This window comes from Eurosta solidaginis, chromosome 4 (assembly GCF_040869045.1).
Source record: "Eurosta solidaginis isolate ZX-2024a chromosome 4, ASM4086904v1, whole genome shotgun sequence".
NCBI classification, from domain to species: domain Eukaryota; kingdom Metazoa; phylum Arthropoda; class Insecta; order Diptera; family Tephritidae; genus Eurosta; species Eurosta solidaginis.
In genome coordinates, this window is record NC_090322.1 from 170,613,183 (window position 1) to 170,631,426 (window position 18,244).

At 37.4% G+C, this 18,244-nt stretch overlaps 3 protein-coding genes across 3 annotated transcripts in view; all 3 read right to left on the reverse strand.

Moving 5' to 3' along the window:
* Positions 1 to 18,244, reverse strand: part of Es2 (ess-2 splicing factor homolog) — a 174,993-nt gene that overhangs the window by 25,540 nt on the left and 131,209 nt on the right. The window lies entirely within an intron of this gene.
* On the reverse strand, positions 5,635 to 6,848 carry Cp38 (Chorion protein 38). Its single transcript, XM_067779197.1, has 2 exons — positions 6,668 to 6,848; positions 5,635 to 6,575 (listed from the first exon to the last, which is right to left on the reverse strand). Exons 1-2 carry the CDS (start codon positions 6,713 to 6,715, stop codon positions 5,820 to 5,822), a joined length of 804 nt encoding a protein of 267 aa, XP_067635298.1. The 5' UTR covers positions 6,716 to 6,848; the 3' UTR covers positions 5,635 to 5,819.
* Positions 16,190 to 17,564, reverse strand: Cp36 (Chorion protein 36). The gene is made up of 2 exons (XM_067783744.1): positions 17,405 to 17,564; positions 16,190 to 17,268 (listed from the first exon to the last, which is right to left on the reverse strand). Exons 1-2 carry the CDS (start codon positions 17,444 to 17,446, stop codon positions 16,357 to 16,359), a joined length of 954 nt encoding a protein of 317 aa, XP_067639845.1. The 5' UTR covers positions 17,447 to 17,564; the 3' UTR covers positions 16,190 to 16,356.

Consider the following 18,244-nt stretch of genomic DNA (forward strand, 5'->3'; position numbering starts at 1 on the left):
GTATTTGGTATATAATTATGGCATTTTTTTCATTTTTCGTACTTTTCGATATCGAAAAAGTGGGCGTGGTCATAGTCGGATTTCGGCCATTTTTTACACTAATACAAAGTGGGTTCAGATAAGTACGTGAACTGAGTTTAGTAAAGATATATCGATTTATGCTCAAGTTATCGTGTTAACGGCCGAGCGGAAGGACAGACAGTCGACTGTGTATAAAAACTGGGCGTGGTTTCAACCGATTTCGCCCTTTTTCCCAGAAAACAGTTATCGTCCTAGAATCTAAGCCTCTGCCAAATTTCAAAGGATTGGTAAATTTTTGTTCGACTTATGGCATTAAAAGTATCCTAGACAAATTAAATGAAAAAGGGCGGAGCCACGCCCATTTTGAAATTTTCTTTTATTTTTGTATTTTGTTGCAACATATCATTACTGGAGTTGAATGTTGACATAATTTACTTATATACTGTAAAGATATTACTTTTCTTTTAAAATTTGAATTTAAAAAAATTTGTTTTTAAAAAGTGGGCGTGGTCGTTCTCCGATTTTGCTAATTTTTATTAAGAAGACATATAGTAATAAGAGTAACGTTCCTGCCAAATTTCTTCATAATATCTTCAACGACTGCCAAATTACAGCTTGCAAAACTTCTAAATTACCTTCTTTTAAAAGTGGGCGGTGCCACGCCCATTGTCCAAAATTTTACTAGTTTTCTATTCTGCGTCATAAGTTCAACTCACCTACCAAGTTTCATCGCTTAATCCGTATTTGGTAATGAATTATCGCACTTTTTCGATTTTTCAAAATTTTCGATATCGAAAAAGTGGGCGTGGTTATTGTCCGATATCGTTCATTTTAAATAGCGATCTGAGATAAGAGCCCAGGAACCTACATACCAAATTTCATCAAGATACCTCAAAATTTACTCAAGTTATCGTGTTAACGGACAGACGGACGGACGGACGGACGGACATGGCTCAATCGAATTTTTTTCGATACTGATGATTTTGATATATGGAAGTCTATATCTATCTCGATTCCTTTATACCTGTACAACCAACCGTTATCCAATCAAAGTTAATATACTCTGTGAGCTCTGCTGAACTAAGTATAAAAAGTGGATCAACTTGCCTTTGCTATCTTTCTTCAGCAATCAATTCATTTTATTTGAATAGCATGAACATTTGGATTTATTTATTATTATTAATACTAATAATAATATTATTAATACTAATAATAATAAATAAATAATTAATAAATAAATATTAAATTCAATTTATATTCACCCCTATTCTGCATTTCGACTACGTTCCCGTTCTACGCACCGCTTTAATCGAAGTTTGGTTTTCTGCATTACCACGAATCGTAAAGAGAAGAGCAAATGATTTTTCGAAATCAGCTGTTGGTACGGAATGTGTGAACATTGGAACAAAATAAATTAAAGAAAATTTCTAAAAAACACCGAAAAACGGTTATATTTTATTATCCACGCCATTTTGTACAAAAAAAAGCAATAGAATATATTGCCGCATTGTTATATTTTTTTGAGTGAAGTGCTTTCATAATTGTAAGTGTGTTTTTGTAGTTCTTTTGGCCAATTCCCTGCCGTGGCCACCGAGTTTTGTTAAAACGGATTCTGCACGAATATAGTTGACATTGTCTGAATTTTAAGGATGCTAATTTCATTGCACTGGCCTAAAGTACTTTATAAATGTTTATTTATTCTTTCCGCAAGGATTGTTTACGTTTTCGCTTCACCTTCCTTTACTCCGGCAGCTTGCTTTGGCATATAACTGCACCCAACGAACAGACACAAATTATAGCTGTCTATTATAATAGAATCAATAGCCGCGGCATTATGTATGGAGTTGGAAAGCAACGCATACGAAAATTGCCAGGCGAGAATGGAAAGACAAATATTGCGAGATTTGTGTAATCCATTTGAGATGAGTGACGAATTGTAAGAAATTGAACTTAAAAGTGGTAAAGTTTAATGACTTATTTTCTTATTTAGGTTCAAAAAAAACGTTCGACTTAACAAGGATGCTTTCAAGTATGTGTTAGATACTTTTGCGGGGCAAATACGTCCAAACATATAAAAAACAATCATCATCAAGCCTTCTACGTTTCTTAACAAGTTTTACTTACATTTTTGTTAAAATTCTGTTATAAATTAATAAAAAAAATAAAAAGAAAATACTTTTCATCGAAATGCAGAAAAAAATCGAACGATTCGAAATTGGATCGAAAGAGATTGGAACACAGAATACCAAAATTGCCAAATCGAAAAAATTCCAATCCAAGTCGAAATGCAGAATAGGGCTGATTGATTTGCACAAAAATCTTTTCAATGTAAATGAAATACTTTACTTAATAAGCTTTCAATTGTCATTCTAGATACACCTTCCGGTACATCTACTATGTCACGACTTATCTTACTTTAGAATAAGAGCGAGGGGCGATATGTAAATATTTTAGAGCTAAATCAAATTTTTTATCTTTAAAATTTTACTGCCATGAAATATTATGGAAGCGCTCTTAATTATGAGTACGATAAGAGTCCGAAATATGTGCCTCGAGAAAATCTAAACCTATAATCATAAAAGACTCATATATGACTCCTATGAGGTGGAAATGATGGGCCGTATGCCAACAATGTATTTTTAATTTTGATATATGGAAGCCTAAATTTATCTCGATTAGTTTATACCGTTACAGATTACCGTTATGCGAACAAATTTAATATATTCTGTGAGCTCTGCTCATCATTAATTATAGCTGCGTTGGTTTCGTAGGGTTTCGTGGTTTTCAATTCAATATCACATACGTTTGGGAAATATTGACCAAATTGTAGACCAAGGGTGACGTTTTTTGGTTGCAGTGGGCTTTGAACCCGCAACCCTAATCGTTTGAGTCGGGTACGTCGTTCACTGTGCCACGACTCATACGCCTACAAGCATATCAAATTACTCCCTTATAACTCACATTAAACTGCTCGCCCCGATTTTCCTTCATCCTTTGTCAAATAAAGGAAAATAACCATGTATGAAAATGAACCTAGGGTAACCCTGAAATGTGTTTGTATGACATGGGTATCAAATGAAAGGTATTAAATAGTATTTTAAAAGGGAGTGGGCCTTAGTTCCATAGGTGGACGCCTTTTTGAGATACCGCCATATATGTAGGTGGACCAGGGGTGACTATAGAATGTGTTTGTACGATATGGGTATCAAATGAGAGGCGTTAATGAGTATTTTAAAGGAGGGGGAGCCTTAGTTCTATAGGGGGACGCCTTTTCGAGATATCGCCATAAATGTGGACCAAGGGTGACTCTAGAAAGTATTTGTACGATATGGGTATTAAATGGAAGGTATTAATGAGGGTTTTAAAAGGGAGTGGCCCTTAGTTGTATATGTGAAGACGTTTTCGAGCTATCGAATAAAATGGGGACCAGGGTGACCCAGAACATCATCTGTCGGGTACCGCTAATTTATTTATATATGTAATACCACGAACAGTATTCCTGCCATGATTCCAAGGGCTTTTGATTTCGCCCTGCTGAACTTTTTAATTTTCTCCTACCTTCTTTAAAGTACCTTCTTGTAAAAGTGGGCGGTGCCACGCCCATTGTCCAAAATTTTACTAATTTTCTATTCTGCGCCATAAGGTCAACCCACCTACTAAGTTTCATCGCTCTATCCGTCTTTGGTAATGAATTGTTATAGTCCGATTACGTTAATTTTAAATAGTGATCTGAAATGAGTGCCCAGGAATTTATATACCAAATTTCATTAAGATACCTCAAAATTTACTCAAGTTATCGTGTTTACGGACAGACGGACGGACATGGCTAAATGAATTTCTTTTTTCGCCCAGATCATTTTGATATATAGAAGTATATATATATCTCGATTAGTTTATGCCGCTAGGGGGTACCGGTAGCGAATAAAATTAATATACTCTGTGAGCTCTGCTCAGCTGAGTAAAAAAATATGAATATTTCTCCCTAAGTTGCTTTGTTAAATTAAAACTCTTCGCATACGACTCATAAATTTCGTCATGCAGGAGTCATACAAAACTCCTTTACGAACATATTTCTGAGTCTCATATTTCTCACATATTTTGGACTCATTTCGGAGCCTGAAATTATGAGCACTCCTATAATGTTTGAGGGGATATATGGTTCTAACAAGTCTTTTCTGAGTGAGTTCTACATTTATATCCATGAATTTGCATATTTCAAAATCCCGACTTACAAAACCCCCAAATACAGAGTCCCGAAACACGTAATCTCGACATGACCAAATTTCGATAATTCATAATCCCGACACGACTAAATCCCGACACCATGTAATTGGGAAAACACAAATGATGTCATAAAAAATAAACATCTCTGTACAACAACACTATCCGATCCAACACCGGCTACGCGATCAACAGCATTTCTGCGCAGAACGCCTCTACGTGGGCGTTTGTGTAAGAATGAAATTTGAGTAAATTTGTCTGAATTGTGCGTTGTCAGGATTTCGTTATGCCGGGATTTTGGTATGTCATGTCGGGATTTGGTAAAACCAAATTGTTTCTCTGTCGCAAAATACCACTTCGAAAGTTTTACACCTCATCTCAAAAACCTTTGAAGATATCATGTTAAAATTTTGAAGGCATGTTTTTCTGAATTCTGCTTGTTGTTATTGTTGTAGCGATAAGGTTGCTCTCAGAAGGCTTTGGGGAGTGTTATCGATGTGATGGTCCTTTGCCGAATACAGATCCCGTACGCTCCGGTAACCCGACCATCTCGGGAACGATTTATATGGCCACATTAAACCTTCAAGCCATACCTCTTCCCCAGCCATAAGTTCCATGGGGAGCTTGGGGTCGCCAGAGCCTCGTCTGTTAGTGAAACAGGATTCGTCGCGGATAGGTGAGGTTGACAATTGGATTTGGAGAAGCTATATATTGCGCTGGCAATCTGAAGGGTTGCGCTACACATCCCCTTGAATCTGGTATTTTAGCCGCCTCTTACCGACAGGCATACCTACTGCGGGTATATTCTGACCCCCTAACCCGCTGGGGTACTGAATCCTGCTCAAACTCATCAGTGATGCTAGATAGTCTCTGTGAAATTACCCACATAAATTTAAAAATAAGCTCACTCAAGTTTCTATATCTTAAATAATAAATCCCATAAACAGTCCAAACAATTTTAGGTACTTGATTCAATAGGTCGCACCTCATATTCCCGACATTTCACCGGTTTTTGTAAATAAAATATAACATTTTGCAACTTTTCGAAATTTTGTCTATCGAAAAGGTAGGCAATTCTCACCCCAGATAAGAGCATGTGCCAAATTTGGTAAAAATATCTCCACTTTTACCCAAGTTATCGGGATATTGGCGCTTGGACGGTCATGGTAGAGTCAAAATCTCGCCTTCAGGTCTACTTGTTGTTGAGATTTTTGATTTTGAGATTTTTTTCAAAATTACCCATTATGCAACTAGTCGACAAGTCAACACTCAAGAATGGCAGCAGTAGACCAAGAAAGGGGTTTTCGGGGTTTCGATTGGCGCGCTACTTTTGAAGCGAGCAAAAGCTCGCCTAACGATCAAGATAGAAAAATAAAATATAAATAATTCAAGTTTTTTTAAAAAAAGAAGTCTTTATTAACACTCTTTGGTGTGCGGTATAAAAAATTTCTAGTATGACCTTCTCTAACATTTAAAGAAAGATCAGTTTTTCCAACGACTTAGTGCTTTCTACTGCGCTAAGTTAACGTTTAAGTTTTAGGAAACAAAAAAATGTTTCACACAAATGGAAAATTAACTTAATACTGTGCAGCTGGTTGATAACTGCCTTGTGACGAGCTACCAGCGCTATAACCGGCATTGCTACCATCATAAGAAGTTTGTGCTTCACTGCCAATATTGGCTAAAGCAGCCAATCCTTGGTTACCCTGCAACAGCTGATATCCAGCGGCAGCAGCTTGAGCATCTGAACCGGCAGCACTAGCACCACCACTACCACCAGCTCCGGCACCATAACCACTAGCATAACCATTATTATAAGCTTGTTGTTGTTTCTCATTAACAAAGTATTTCTCTGCTGGTGGTTTGACAACATTAACGTAGACTGGTTCAACCTTGACGGGGCGTGGATGATGTTTCACATAGACCTTGCGCAATACAACTGCTGGAGGTTTGTGTAAGATAACTGGTGCTGGTTTGACAACTAGGTGTGGGTGTTTGATGAGTACTTGAGTAGGTGGACGTTTAACAATAATAGCAGCTGGACGATGAATAAGAATTTCACCCTTATTTTGTGGATATGTAATCGAAGAGCTAACTGTATTTGCCTTTTGACCCAAGGCGTATGGAATACTTTGAGCGGGATACACCTTATTACATGGACTGGGCACACCATTGCCATCACCTTCTACACCAGCACCGCTACCTTGTATGATACCACTTAATGCATCACTACCAGCAGCACCACCCACTCCAGCAGCGTCGCCGCTACTGCTGCCATAACTACTCGCAGATCCTTGAGAGCTATATGTAGCATAAGTTGTCGTACTGCACGCCTGTTCGATTTGATAGAAATAGAGTGCAAAAAAATGTTAGTTATCATCTTAATGAAAAATCAATAGAATTAAAAAAAAAAATTATAACCTACAATTAATGCGATCGAGCAGACGCAAAGCAGGTGTTGAAAGCGTTTCATTTTTTTTTTTTAACTGGGTGGAAGTTACGAGTTCGGTTATGCGGAACTTATACGCGTTTTGTGTCTGTTGTTTCTTCTGGTTTTCGTTATGTTATTGTGATCTCAAGGCAAGAACACCGTTAGCTGACTGTGCTCAATTGCTTAGCATGATTTGTTTAAATATGCTTTTGGGGCTTTATTTTTTATTGCTCATTAAGCTACGTGACATTTCTGCGACAATTCGATCGCGCGCCAATCTTCTGTATGATGTCGTTTCAAATTCTGTTTTTTTTTATTTTTTAGAGATTCTTCTGTTGTTGATATTTGTTCGACATGTTTATCGCTTAGATAAATTTCTCTCTGTATGGTCCGATATCTCTCGGTAAAACTAATTTTAAGTTTTTGTATAGTGTGATTATGATGCCAACAATCATTTCCGAGTAATTGTTGTATCTATAAATTCTGGATCCCTTCAGGAAAGACACGAAAAATAGAACGTCGTTATAACGCAATTGGTTTGTGAAAATTGAATGTTACCAAAATTACAGACAGTACTCAGGCGTCGAACCATTTTATCAAGACTTTAACAGATCCATATACCTGTATGTTATCGACGTCTTTAGCAGGAATCTGAGGTTTTCTTAGCTCGACCACCTAAAATTTTGAAAAAAAAACCTTCTGGTGTGTTCCGTTAAAGCACAGACTGCTCTGGATCCCTTCAGGAAAGACATGAAAAATAGAACGTCGTTATAACCCAATTGGTTTGTGAAAACTGAATGTTACCAAAATTACAGACAGTCCTCAGGCGTCGAACGATTTCATCAATACTTTAACAGATCCATATACCTGTATGTTATCGACGTCTTTAGCAGGAATCTGAGGTTTTCTTAGCTCGACCACCTATAATTTTGAAAAAAAAACCTCCTTCTTCTGGTGTGTTCCGTTAAAGCACATACTGCTCATCATTAAATATTTTTTCGGTACTCGACGCCGGCAACGCTTAGGATTTGATATATAAGTATCAGAGTCTAATCAGGTCAAGTTATTTTCTGCTGAATTTTTTAGGCTGACGTGATCAATAGCAGATGGACTAGTCCTGAAGCCGTGATAAAGTTAAATGAACCAGTGCACCATGCGCGTCAGTCTTGGTTGTGAGAACCTTATGTGCGATATAAGAAAGGCTGCTTCCGCAATAGTTGGCTTAGATGGCAGAATATCTTTTGCGTGTACATTGTTGCATGCCCAGTCCACATCTAGTTGTGGAACATAACTTCCATCATCAACCATTCAGTATCTCGATTTGACTCCTCATCACATTCTCCATTTCAAATAGCAGCGAAGGATTTCCTACAAATCTGATGTCATCGATTATCAGGTCGCCATTTTCGTTTTCACATGAACTCACCATAGGCTTGAAAACCTGTTTGCATAAGTTCCGATCAGTATACTTCTTCATACAGTCATGACCTAGCTAACGCAGTCGCTGGGTATTTATTTGTTGAACTGTGCCCTATGGCTGCGTAAAGCTCATACAGCTCATCGTTAAATCTAACTTATTACGTATTAAACCAATTACGTTCGAATTTGAGTAGTTCTTTGTCATCCTCGCAGCTATATCAGAAGGAGCCATCGTAAACGCCTTCGTTGAAGCTTCGACGCAATTGCAAAATGGCTGCGACTGTGATGGATAACTTACGAATTTGCAGCTTAACTTAAGTAAAATGAATTCGCACTGAAAAACTGAGTTTTAGGCTCAAATTTTTTTCGTGTATGGAATAAGAAAACGTTGGGTCGCCTAACTTTTTCCTCACCTACCTTAGAGAGGACAGTAAAATGAGTAATTGTCATTGTATAGAAAATTGATGGTGAATGGGAACAGGTACCTGCTGTCATCAAGCAAAAGAGTCAGCGGATTTAAGCCTTGGCAACTACGACACTGTTGGCAGCCATAGTTTCGAAATAGTAAAAGACTTCGTGTAGTAATAATAAAAGAATTCGTTGACGGCCGCCGTGGTGTGGTGGCAGTGTCCGCGCCTACCATAACGACGGTCTTGGAAGAGAAGCTCGGCCTAAATCTCCTCAGTGGTAAATCACGCCAAGTATTGATTTGGTTAAGCGATTGAAATGTAAAGTCCTCTTTCGGCAAACAAAAATCATGCTTTACAAGTCACTTATCGTTCCCGTCCTGCTATATGGTGAAGAAGCAAAGACCATGACAACATCAATTGAGGCGGCTTTGGGACTGTTAAAGAGAAAACTTCTTCGAAAGATGGTCCGTAAATCTTCTACGCAGCTTTACTCAGACCATAAACATAGTTCAACGAATTAAAATGCTGTGGCTACGCTGGCTAGGCCATGTTATGCAAATGAAATATGATGCTCCAGCTAAGAAAGTATTTTTGTCCGAAGCCGCCTATGGAAGCAGAGGAAGAGGGCGGCCCCTACTCCGCTGGAAGACACAGGTGGAAATCCATTTGAATTGCTTTAGTTTGTACAATTGGCGTCAGTAAACCCAACGAAGAAGCGACTGGCGCGCCTTGTTGGACGGCCATAACTGTTTAAACGGTTGAGCGCCAATTAAGTAAGTAATTTGTGCATTAAACAAAAGGGTTCAAGATTTAAAAAATGCACTTTTTTAAAATTGAGTACAACTATTCTTGGCAGGATAGGCAGCTCATTCGTAAACTATTTTCTTACATGCAGATGGGTTACTGCTTTGTCGAATCTAAGACAAGTTAAAGTTCTTTTTAGAAAAAACCTATTCATCCGAAATTTCCTACGGTTTCGAAATTGGATTTCTATTGGAAAAATATTTTAATTAAAAAAAGTTACGAAAAATGATTTTTGGGAGTTCCGAGTATTGGGTATTTTTTTTTTCTCGGACGTTGTGGCAGCGCACTGCCCTCAAGTGGCCCGATGAAACCAGGCTAATCCCGTTCATTTTTTTTAATACATAATTTTTAATTTTTATGCTAATTTTTATTGTTACCGAGTCTTTGAGAGGCAGTGGCTTCTTAAGCGTCGAGATCTAAAACTGCTCAGCTACAGAGAAACTCATCAGCTGAGAAATATAGATACACAAATGCAATAGATTAAAAGAATACATATGATTTTGTAATTATTAAGAGAAGATATAACCGTTTTTTATGGCAAAGAGCGGAGTCCGAAACATCAAGTATTCTCGAGTGAGAGTTATAATCTTCATACAAACATAGAAAAGGCTCGTTTAGTTGGAAATTACTTCTGCATTGTTTAAGAATTATAGGTTTACGAGCCGTACCCGTGTGCATCTTGCGCAACCAATCTAAAAGTCTCTTACCAAATATCAACAGAAAATAGCTGTTCTATCAATCAATTAAAACTTACAGCATGCGCTGCCATCTGGCGTATGAGAGCAACTGCCGGTAATGCAGTACAAAAAGATTTCTTTATGTACTCACAATCGTTTATTTTTAGAAAATTATTTTAATAAAATATAGCTAAACAAAAGCACTACGACCAAAATTGCCCAAAGCTCGCTAATAGTTTGAATCTCCATCTTTACAACCAAAACTTTATTTATAGATTTGGATTCCAAATAAGAGCGAAAAACGGACCCGTACATAAAAACAGCAATTAGAAATAATATATAAGATGATAATGCCTTGAAACTCGGCATGGAATATTCAAGTTTAATTCGTTCAAATGAAATTGGCTTGACATCGATCCATTTAATAGTTTAGCCATAAATATTATATCTAGCATTTCTCTACGACTTGCGAGGGTACGAAGATTCAAAATTCAAATGATCGATCCATATTCTAATATCGGCCTGACCAATGCTGTAAAAAAGGTGTTGGTAACGTAAGGATCATTAAACCATTAAACTCTTTTGACCATCTTTTCACAAATGCTAAAACTCCGGTCGCTTTGATGACTGTGGCATTAATATGGGGGTTGAAACTAAGTTTGCAATTCATTGTCACTCCCAAGTCGGCAAAAACATCAACGCTTTCCAGAGTTTGGCCGTTAATTGTGTAAGAAGCTGTACGTTCCCACGTCAAAAACACATGAATTTACATTTTTCTATGTTGAGCGGCATAAAATTCGCATTACACCAAGTAACTAAACAATTTAAATCCGACTGGACTACAGAACGTTTTTCAATCGGGGCGTATAACTTAAAAAGCTTTAAGTCGTCGGCATACATTGGAATTTTAGAATATTTTATAGTTGTGGAAATATCGTTTATAAAGAGCAAAACCAGAAACGGACCAAAATGCCTCGAGGCACGCCCGAGGGAACATCGATGACATTCGAACAAATCTTTTAAAAATTACTCTTTGAGTTCTGCCGCAAAGATAGGAGGAGATCCAGCAAGTTAGGCCAGGTTGAAAGCCAAGCAATTCGCGTTTATAGACAAGCAATGAGTGCCATACCTTGTGGAATACTTTGCTGCAATCAGTGTATATAACGTCAGTGTGATGATTGTTTCTAAATCCATTAAAGACGTGAGTTGTAAATTCAAGCAAATTGGCTGTGGTTGATTTGCCTCTAGAAAAGCCATGCTGAGAACTATCGATCAATGTGGAAATCGAAAATATAAGGTGAGTAGTAACGAATGCTTCGAATAACTTAGGGATAGCGGAGAGCTTTGCTCTTTCAGTATAGTTTTCAATAGACGATTTGCTTCCTTTGTTATGGAGTGGAATAAGAAAAGATTCCTTCCAAGCCGTCGAGAAAATGCAATTTTTTGGGAGAGGTTAAACAGATTAGTAAGGGTGTCTGGTAAATGTATTCCACACATTTTTTAAGAAAACATATTGGGATCAAATCGGGACCGTACTTGAATGATTCTTTAAGGGTCTTTAGATGTAATAGAACATTTTCAGGCAACAAATGTGGAGAATATATTTTGCTCCGGCTCTGAACATGAACAAAGCACAAAGCAGAGCCATAGCATAAAAAAATGATAACACTTCTTAGGCTCTGCTATGAGCTGCGTCATTCTAGAGCGGAGCAGATAGCAAATTAAAAACTACGAACGATATCCATATTGCTGTGTTGGGCATTTCTTGTATAGAACTTTATCTTTTTTCATGCTGCTACTTATCTTCAACAGCTTGCAATGCAACGTGGGGATAGATGTGAGGTCCCAATGCAGTAAAAAATACAACAATAACAAAGAGATTAAACAACAACTTAAAGACCGACAGTTAAAACCTCAAGTGGAAAAACAACAACATCACAAATAACCAAGGCGAATTCATACCAAGTGCTGGCAAGGCGAATTCAGTACCAGGTGTTGTTATCCCAACAGCTGATTGCTTCTTCTTGATTATTTTCTATACAACGCCTGAAACTGTTTTTACTTTTACCCAAGGCGGATCCATACCAGGTGGTGGCAAAGCGAATTCAACCAATTCGCAATGCAGAAGAATGTCAAGTGAAAAGAAACTTTTCATTGAATCCAAGGCGAATTCATACCAGGTGCTGGCAAAGTGAATTCAACCAATTCGCTGTGCAGAAGAATGTCAAGTCAAAAGAAAATGTTCATTGAATTCGATTAACTGACATGTTGTAGAACAGGTCGTTGTATGGAAAATAATCAAGAAGAAGCAATCAGCTGTTGGATAACAACACCTAGTACTGAATTCGCTTTGATTGAATCCGATTACCTGACATGTTGTTGAACAAGGCGTTGTATGGAAAATTTTCAAGAAGTAATCAGCTGTTGGGATAACAACACCTGGTATTGAATTCGCCTTGCAAAAAACAAAGCGAATAGCAATCATTTTTTTTTTTGCTTCGTTTAAAATTTTTATTTTGCAATCTGCTCCGCCCTAAAGCACAACGTAGCTCGTAGCAGAGCTTAAAGCGGGAATCATTGGTGCCGTATGTCGTATCGCTGTAGTCGTATCCCTAACGTAATCAGCTGTTTATCGTTACGACGGTAAACCAAAAACCAATTGGTTGGCTACGATACGGTTACGACCTTAGCGGCACCAATAATCGATTGCATTGATTCCCATAAGGTTGGTCGAATCAGCTGTTATAATGTTACCGATACGGTTACCGATAAAGCACCAATGTCTGCAGCTTAAGAATTGCCATGACTTTTTATGCTTCCTTTTTAGAGCGGAAGCTGTAGTTAACAGCGATCAACTCAAAAAATCACCATGTTCAGGAAAGGCAAAAAACTGTGTGCCTTTCTCATATGCGTTAAAGGAGTTTTTAGTTTTTACCAAGCACTTTCTGGGTGAGTGCTATGTCTACTAATTAATAGGATATATTGATCAGAAGGTTTTAAATCGGAGAACACGGTGGTATGTCTCACTTCAAAAATTTAGATTTTTGACTAACAACAGCGAACAGCAGTGACAATTTTTATCAAATTTCATCAATTAAATTCTGCCTTATTTTCTATGTATATGTTAAGAAAAAACTTCTATGAATTTTGTTTTGCAAAAATTTTCGTTTATTTCGAGTATGCTTAAACAAGGATCATCAATTTATACAATAAAACAGGGACTTATCGTTTTTTCCTATAAGAAGAAGTCATACCAAATTATGCAATTAAAATTGGGTGCAACAGTGAAGGGGAGATGCGTGTGAACATGGAGCTAAGTCATGCCTAAAGAATCGACGGACTTCGATACAATTTTGAAGGTAATGGAACTATGTTGTATATTCTTGGACAATTTTGGGACTGCTTTCACCAGCGTTTCGTGAACACTGCGGAATAACTTCGGAATCATTTCGGGACTATGTCGGAAACAGTTTGGAACAATTTCATTAAAGCTCCCGGATTATTTCAGGCATCATTCGGGACAATTGGAGGATAAAGATTATTGAAAGCGAAAAGCTGGTGAAACCAACGGAATTACGGGTCAATTCAACCAAAATTTCTCTCAATTTGTATCAATCGCAAATAACTGGTTGATCAAATTCGAGCAACTTGTTAATGTTGAATTGATTTTTTCAACAGTCGATTTAACAAACTAGTGTTTTATTGTACGTAATTCATAACTTTGTTAAGTTAACAATTATTAATTACTGTTCCCCTAAGAGTACGAATGAAAAACCACACATTTCCGTCAACATTAGAATAACTGGGTAGGCTGTTGGTGGGACAGAGATTTCCTTAGCAATGAAATCTGTTCTTATAATATAAAAATTAGTTATATTGATTCAGAATCTGTGATTTTTACAAAATATTGTTAGCATGAGACCAAGAGTCTCTCCTTTGTTGAAATGACGCAGCAAATTTGTTCTCTTGACAAAAAACTTTGTTGAATTAACCATAATGCGATCACTTTACGGAACGTCTGTTAGTTCAAGAAAAACAATTCCGATTTGCTATTTTACTAGAGGTATTTGTTCCGGTGTACAACATTTTTTCAAAGTCCCAGTTTGTGGGACTAAACATACCGGACAAATAATAAATAAAATTTTTTAACATCGATGTTTCAATCCCTGTAGTCAAGTGTGTTTCAAGCCAAAGTAGTCGGCAAACATTCTAGTTAATTGACTATAATTTTGTGGCGTTCTTCATACTAGTCAGTTTTAAAATAGTTCATGGACTATAACTTTGTGGCAGGGACGGAAAATAATAATTACTTTTTTCTCGGAGTCGAAAAAGTTCGAGTCAAAAAATTGTCCCAGGTGAAAATGTTTGAGTTTTGTTTAAAGTCCGACCGAGGTAATAAAAATCCGAAAATAATTTTTATATTGATTCAAATATATTAAAAGTCCAAAATTAATAGTTTTGCAAGGAATTATATTATAAAAGGAATAATAGTTTCCGCCCCTGCTGTGTGGTATTATTCATACTAGTTAGTACAGTACAATCGCGAAAAAGTTAACTCTCGAGAAAGTTAAACGCTCGGCTAAGTTGACCGATCTTGAGCGTCAACGTAGCGCTCTAAAAAGTTAACTATTGGTTAACCTTTCTGAGCTTTTTTTAAATTTAAAAGTTTGTTTGGCAATAAAAACAAGTGCCGGTATTCCCCTATTTCTGTGTTATTGTCAAAGGTGGGTGGTGTTGGCGTCAGCATTGACGACATTGAAAATTGGAACGACGTTCAAATTACGGAAGATGACGAAGATTGCAAATTCCGATAATGATAACGAATAATCAGCTTTCGAGCAAGATATTCAACAACAGAAAGTGAGTTTTCCGGAAGCAGTTGGATGCATCAATACCTTGATAAAGTGGTATGAGAACAATAATGATACAAATCAGTTATCAGATCTTATTAATATGCGAGCGAAAATTGTCAAAAGCTATTACACAAAAGAAAAAAACAAACAAGTCTCGACTGCTTCTTTAAACCAGCTCTTAAAAATTAATAAGTACATATCGACGTGCCATACGAAAAGTAACACTTACAAAATTTTTTTCATATGATTTCTTTGCAAAAAAATTTTAAAGTGTTAGTTTTCATATGGTACGTCGATATTTACAATGTGAATAAATTAATATGTATGTATGTTCTGTGGACTTGAAATCAGCCAGCAAAGATTAAATCTAAGTTTATGACCTGTAATGATTAAAACTAAGGCATTTGAATTGATTCAGTGTGTTATATCCCATAAACTATGTTTATTACTGAATTTTTTTCAAATTTGAAAGCCGCTTGGAAAAGTTAATATTTCGGAAAGTAAACTTCCCTTGGGACATTTTGGTTAACTTTTTCGCGATTCTACTGTATTTGAATAATTTATCCGACTAGAATTTCGACTGTCGGACTGGAGGAAATGCGCGAGTGCTTTCTGTAGCCAATTTGCAATGCATACTCCAGTTGAGAATGCTAGACATCGTCCAAATCAACGGGCACATAAACACAAGCATGACGAGTCGCACCTCACCGTTATCTCAACAGAGGTTAAAGAAGCCATTGAAAAGGCCTAGCCTTCCATATCAATAGGCCCAGACGGAAAACCTATGCCGATGCCAAAACACCTTGGCCATGAGGGCATCAACAGCCTAGTACATTTTTTCTACTTGTCGTTAAAAGCCTTTGGCTATTGCAGAATAACGGAGAATGGCAAGGATTAACCCACTACCAAAGACCGGAAAGTGAAATATGTATGCATATGAAATATAATGAATAAAATGAATTTGGAGCTAATTTATCAATTTTCAAGTAATTTTTCAACCCGACTAGGACTAGTATATTACCTAGTAGGATGCTGATGCAAATATCGACTAGTATGCCCACTTGTATGTTGATGTTTAATACACTAACTAGTATGTTTTTTTCCCCATACAATTTAACCCGCCCTAATATACATAATATATTTTGGCTAATCTGTAGATTTATAGTTCATGCTTAGGTTACGCTCGATTAAAGTCTTACCTGTGCATCGATTGAAACTGAAAATCGTTTGCGCTCCCCAGCTTCAAGCGTTGCTTAGCAAAAGTTTTTTTTAGAATAACTTCAGCACAAACCGTGAAATCCGATATCGGCTCTAAGTTTAATCCCTCATAATAAATATAAAAAAAATCGACAATTCATTAAGAAAATTTTGTTTTTATTCTCTCAACGTCACACAGGACATAGTAGTCATAAAAAATATGTAAAAAAATGTTAACTGAAGAATACGAACTAAACTAAGCATTTTCAAGTTACCAAGGCTATCAACGCTACTTTTTAGCTCACTTTATGCTACACATACATTCAGTAGCTTGATGATATTGGAGCACTAGCATAACTAGGACTAGCTGCTGGAGCAGGACCATAAGATGGTTCATTGTCATATGACGCAGCAGCAGGACTATAAGAAGCAGCTGGAGCAGATTCATAGCTGTGTTGATGAGATGAAGAAGCACCATAAGATTGAGTTGGACCAGCAGAGTAAGCTGATGCAGGTGCTGTTTCATAAGCTGCAGCTGGCTCTGAGTAAGATGGTGCACTGTATGAAGGAGCGTCATATGTTTTCTGTACGCCGGGCACAAGAGGTGCATCAACCTGCTTGCCTGGCTTGTAAACCTTCACATAAACTGGGTTCAAACTGAGTGGAGTGGGAACCTTATTGATAACTTCTTGTTGATAAATTACAGATGGTTTGATTTTATAAATAACTGGAGCAGCCTTAACAACAGCAGCTGGTCCGCCACCAATATGTGTGGGTGGCAAAGCTGGCTGATTTACAATGATTGGTGGTAGCGGTTGTGTTGCAATCACTTGATGATTATTTTGACCCGATGGCACCAACAATGAACGATAAACACCCTGATCGACCACATTGGGTGCAACAATATTTATGCGACCATGACGTATGCTCGATGCCAATTTTGATTGAGCCAATGATTCTGCAATAGCATCAGAGTTCTTCAAATTACGATAGACGGGATTTGAGTTGAGTGCTTGCAATTGAGCTTGCACTTGACCAAGGCGTGCAGCATCGGCGGGTGCATTTTGTATTTCAGCATTGGCAGGAGTTATAGAACCACCCGAATTGTGTGCGCCACCGGCAGCAGCCTGCACTAATTCATCGAGACCGCCAGATGAGGCAGCTGATATGTAGGAAGCACCATGACCACCATGACTACCATGGCTTGAACTCGAGCCATAATTTGCAGACGCAAGCTTTATTGGAAAAGAAGATAAAAAAAAATATAGAAAAATTAAATTAAATTTGCACGGAAATTCGTCAAGTACAATTTCAGTTTGAGTGTGTCATATTTTTTTTTTTGTTCTATGTTTATAGGTTTGTCTCACGTACCGGTGCTGCAATGAATAATACTGCGAATAGGAAGCAATTCATTGTATTTATTATGATCTCTTTGATCTAATTTTTGTCGATGGATTGTTCGTTGAAGTGTCTTGTAATACTACCTATGTCGGAGTTATTATGGAAGCTTTTATATATGAGAAGTACATTCAGTTTGTCGTACGTGATTTCTAGATGAATTGTTTTGTATATGGGCCATGCGATAATTCTTTGATGTTGACAATTGAATTTTTGATGATGCACTTTTCAACCAAAAGATAGCAATCAATATGATTGGACTAACATTGTAATCGTAAGTTCTCACACTGCACGACGGCTTAGCTTCCGTCAATTTGCTTAAAAAAAGAGAACTTCGTTTGATATTTCGTATCGGTAGATAACTAAATAATTTATGAGCTGACCTCGGACATAGCAGAATTAGATTAATGAGAGTTACAGCCTGTATTCAGCCGTATGAAGAATGGAAGCACAAAAAGGCCCTGAGAGACATCCACAATGCCAACCCCATTCTCAAAGATAAATACGCCAAACTCGCAGTTAAGGAAAGCAACCTCCCCAGAGAGACGCGCGTCACTACAACTGACCTTTGATCTCGAAACTGTAATAGGTTAAACTCTTACTTATCCAGAATCAACCCTGATATACCCAATGTATGTCCCGCTTGTAACGTGTCCGCACATGACACCAACCATCTTTTCATATGCACTGCTACAGAACAACAACAACAAAGTAAGACGAATTATCATATCCGTCCTAATATGAGCTGGCCGTTTGCGTTTATCCGAGGCGTTATTGGAAAATTTTCAATGATAAGCACTGCTGCGAACACTG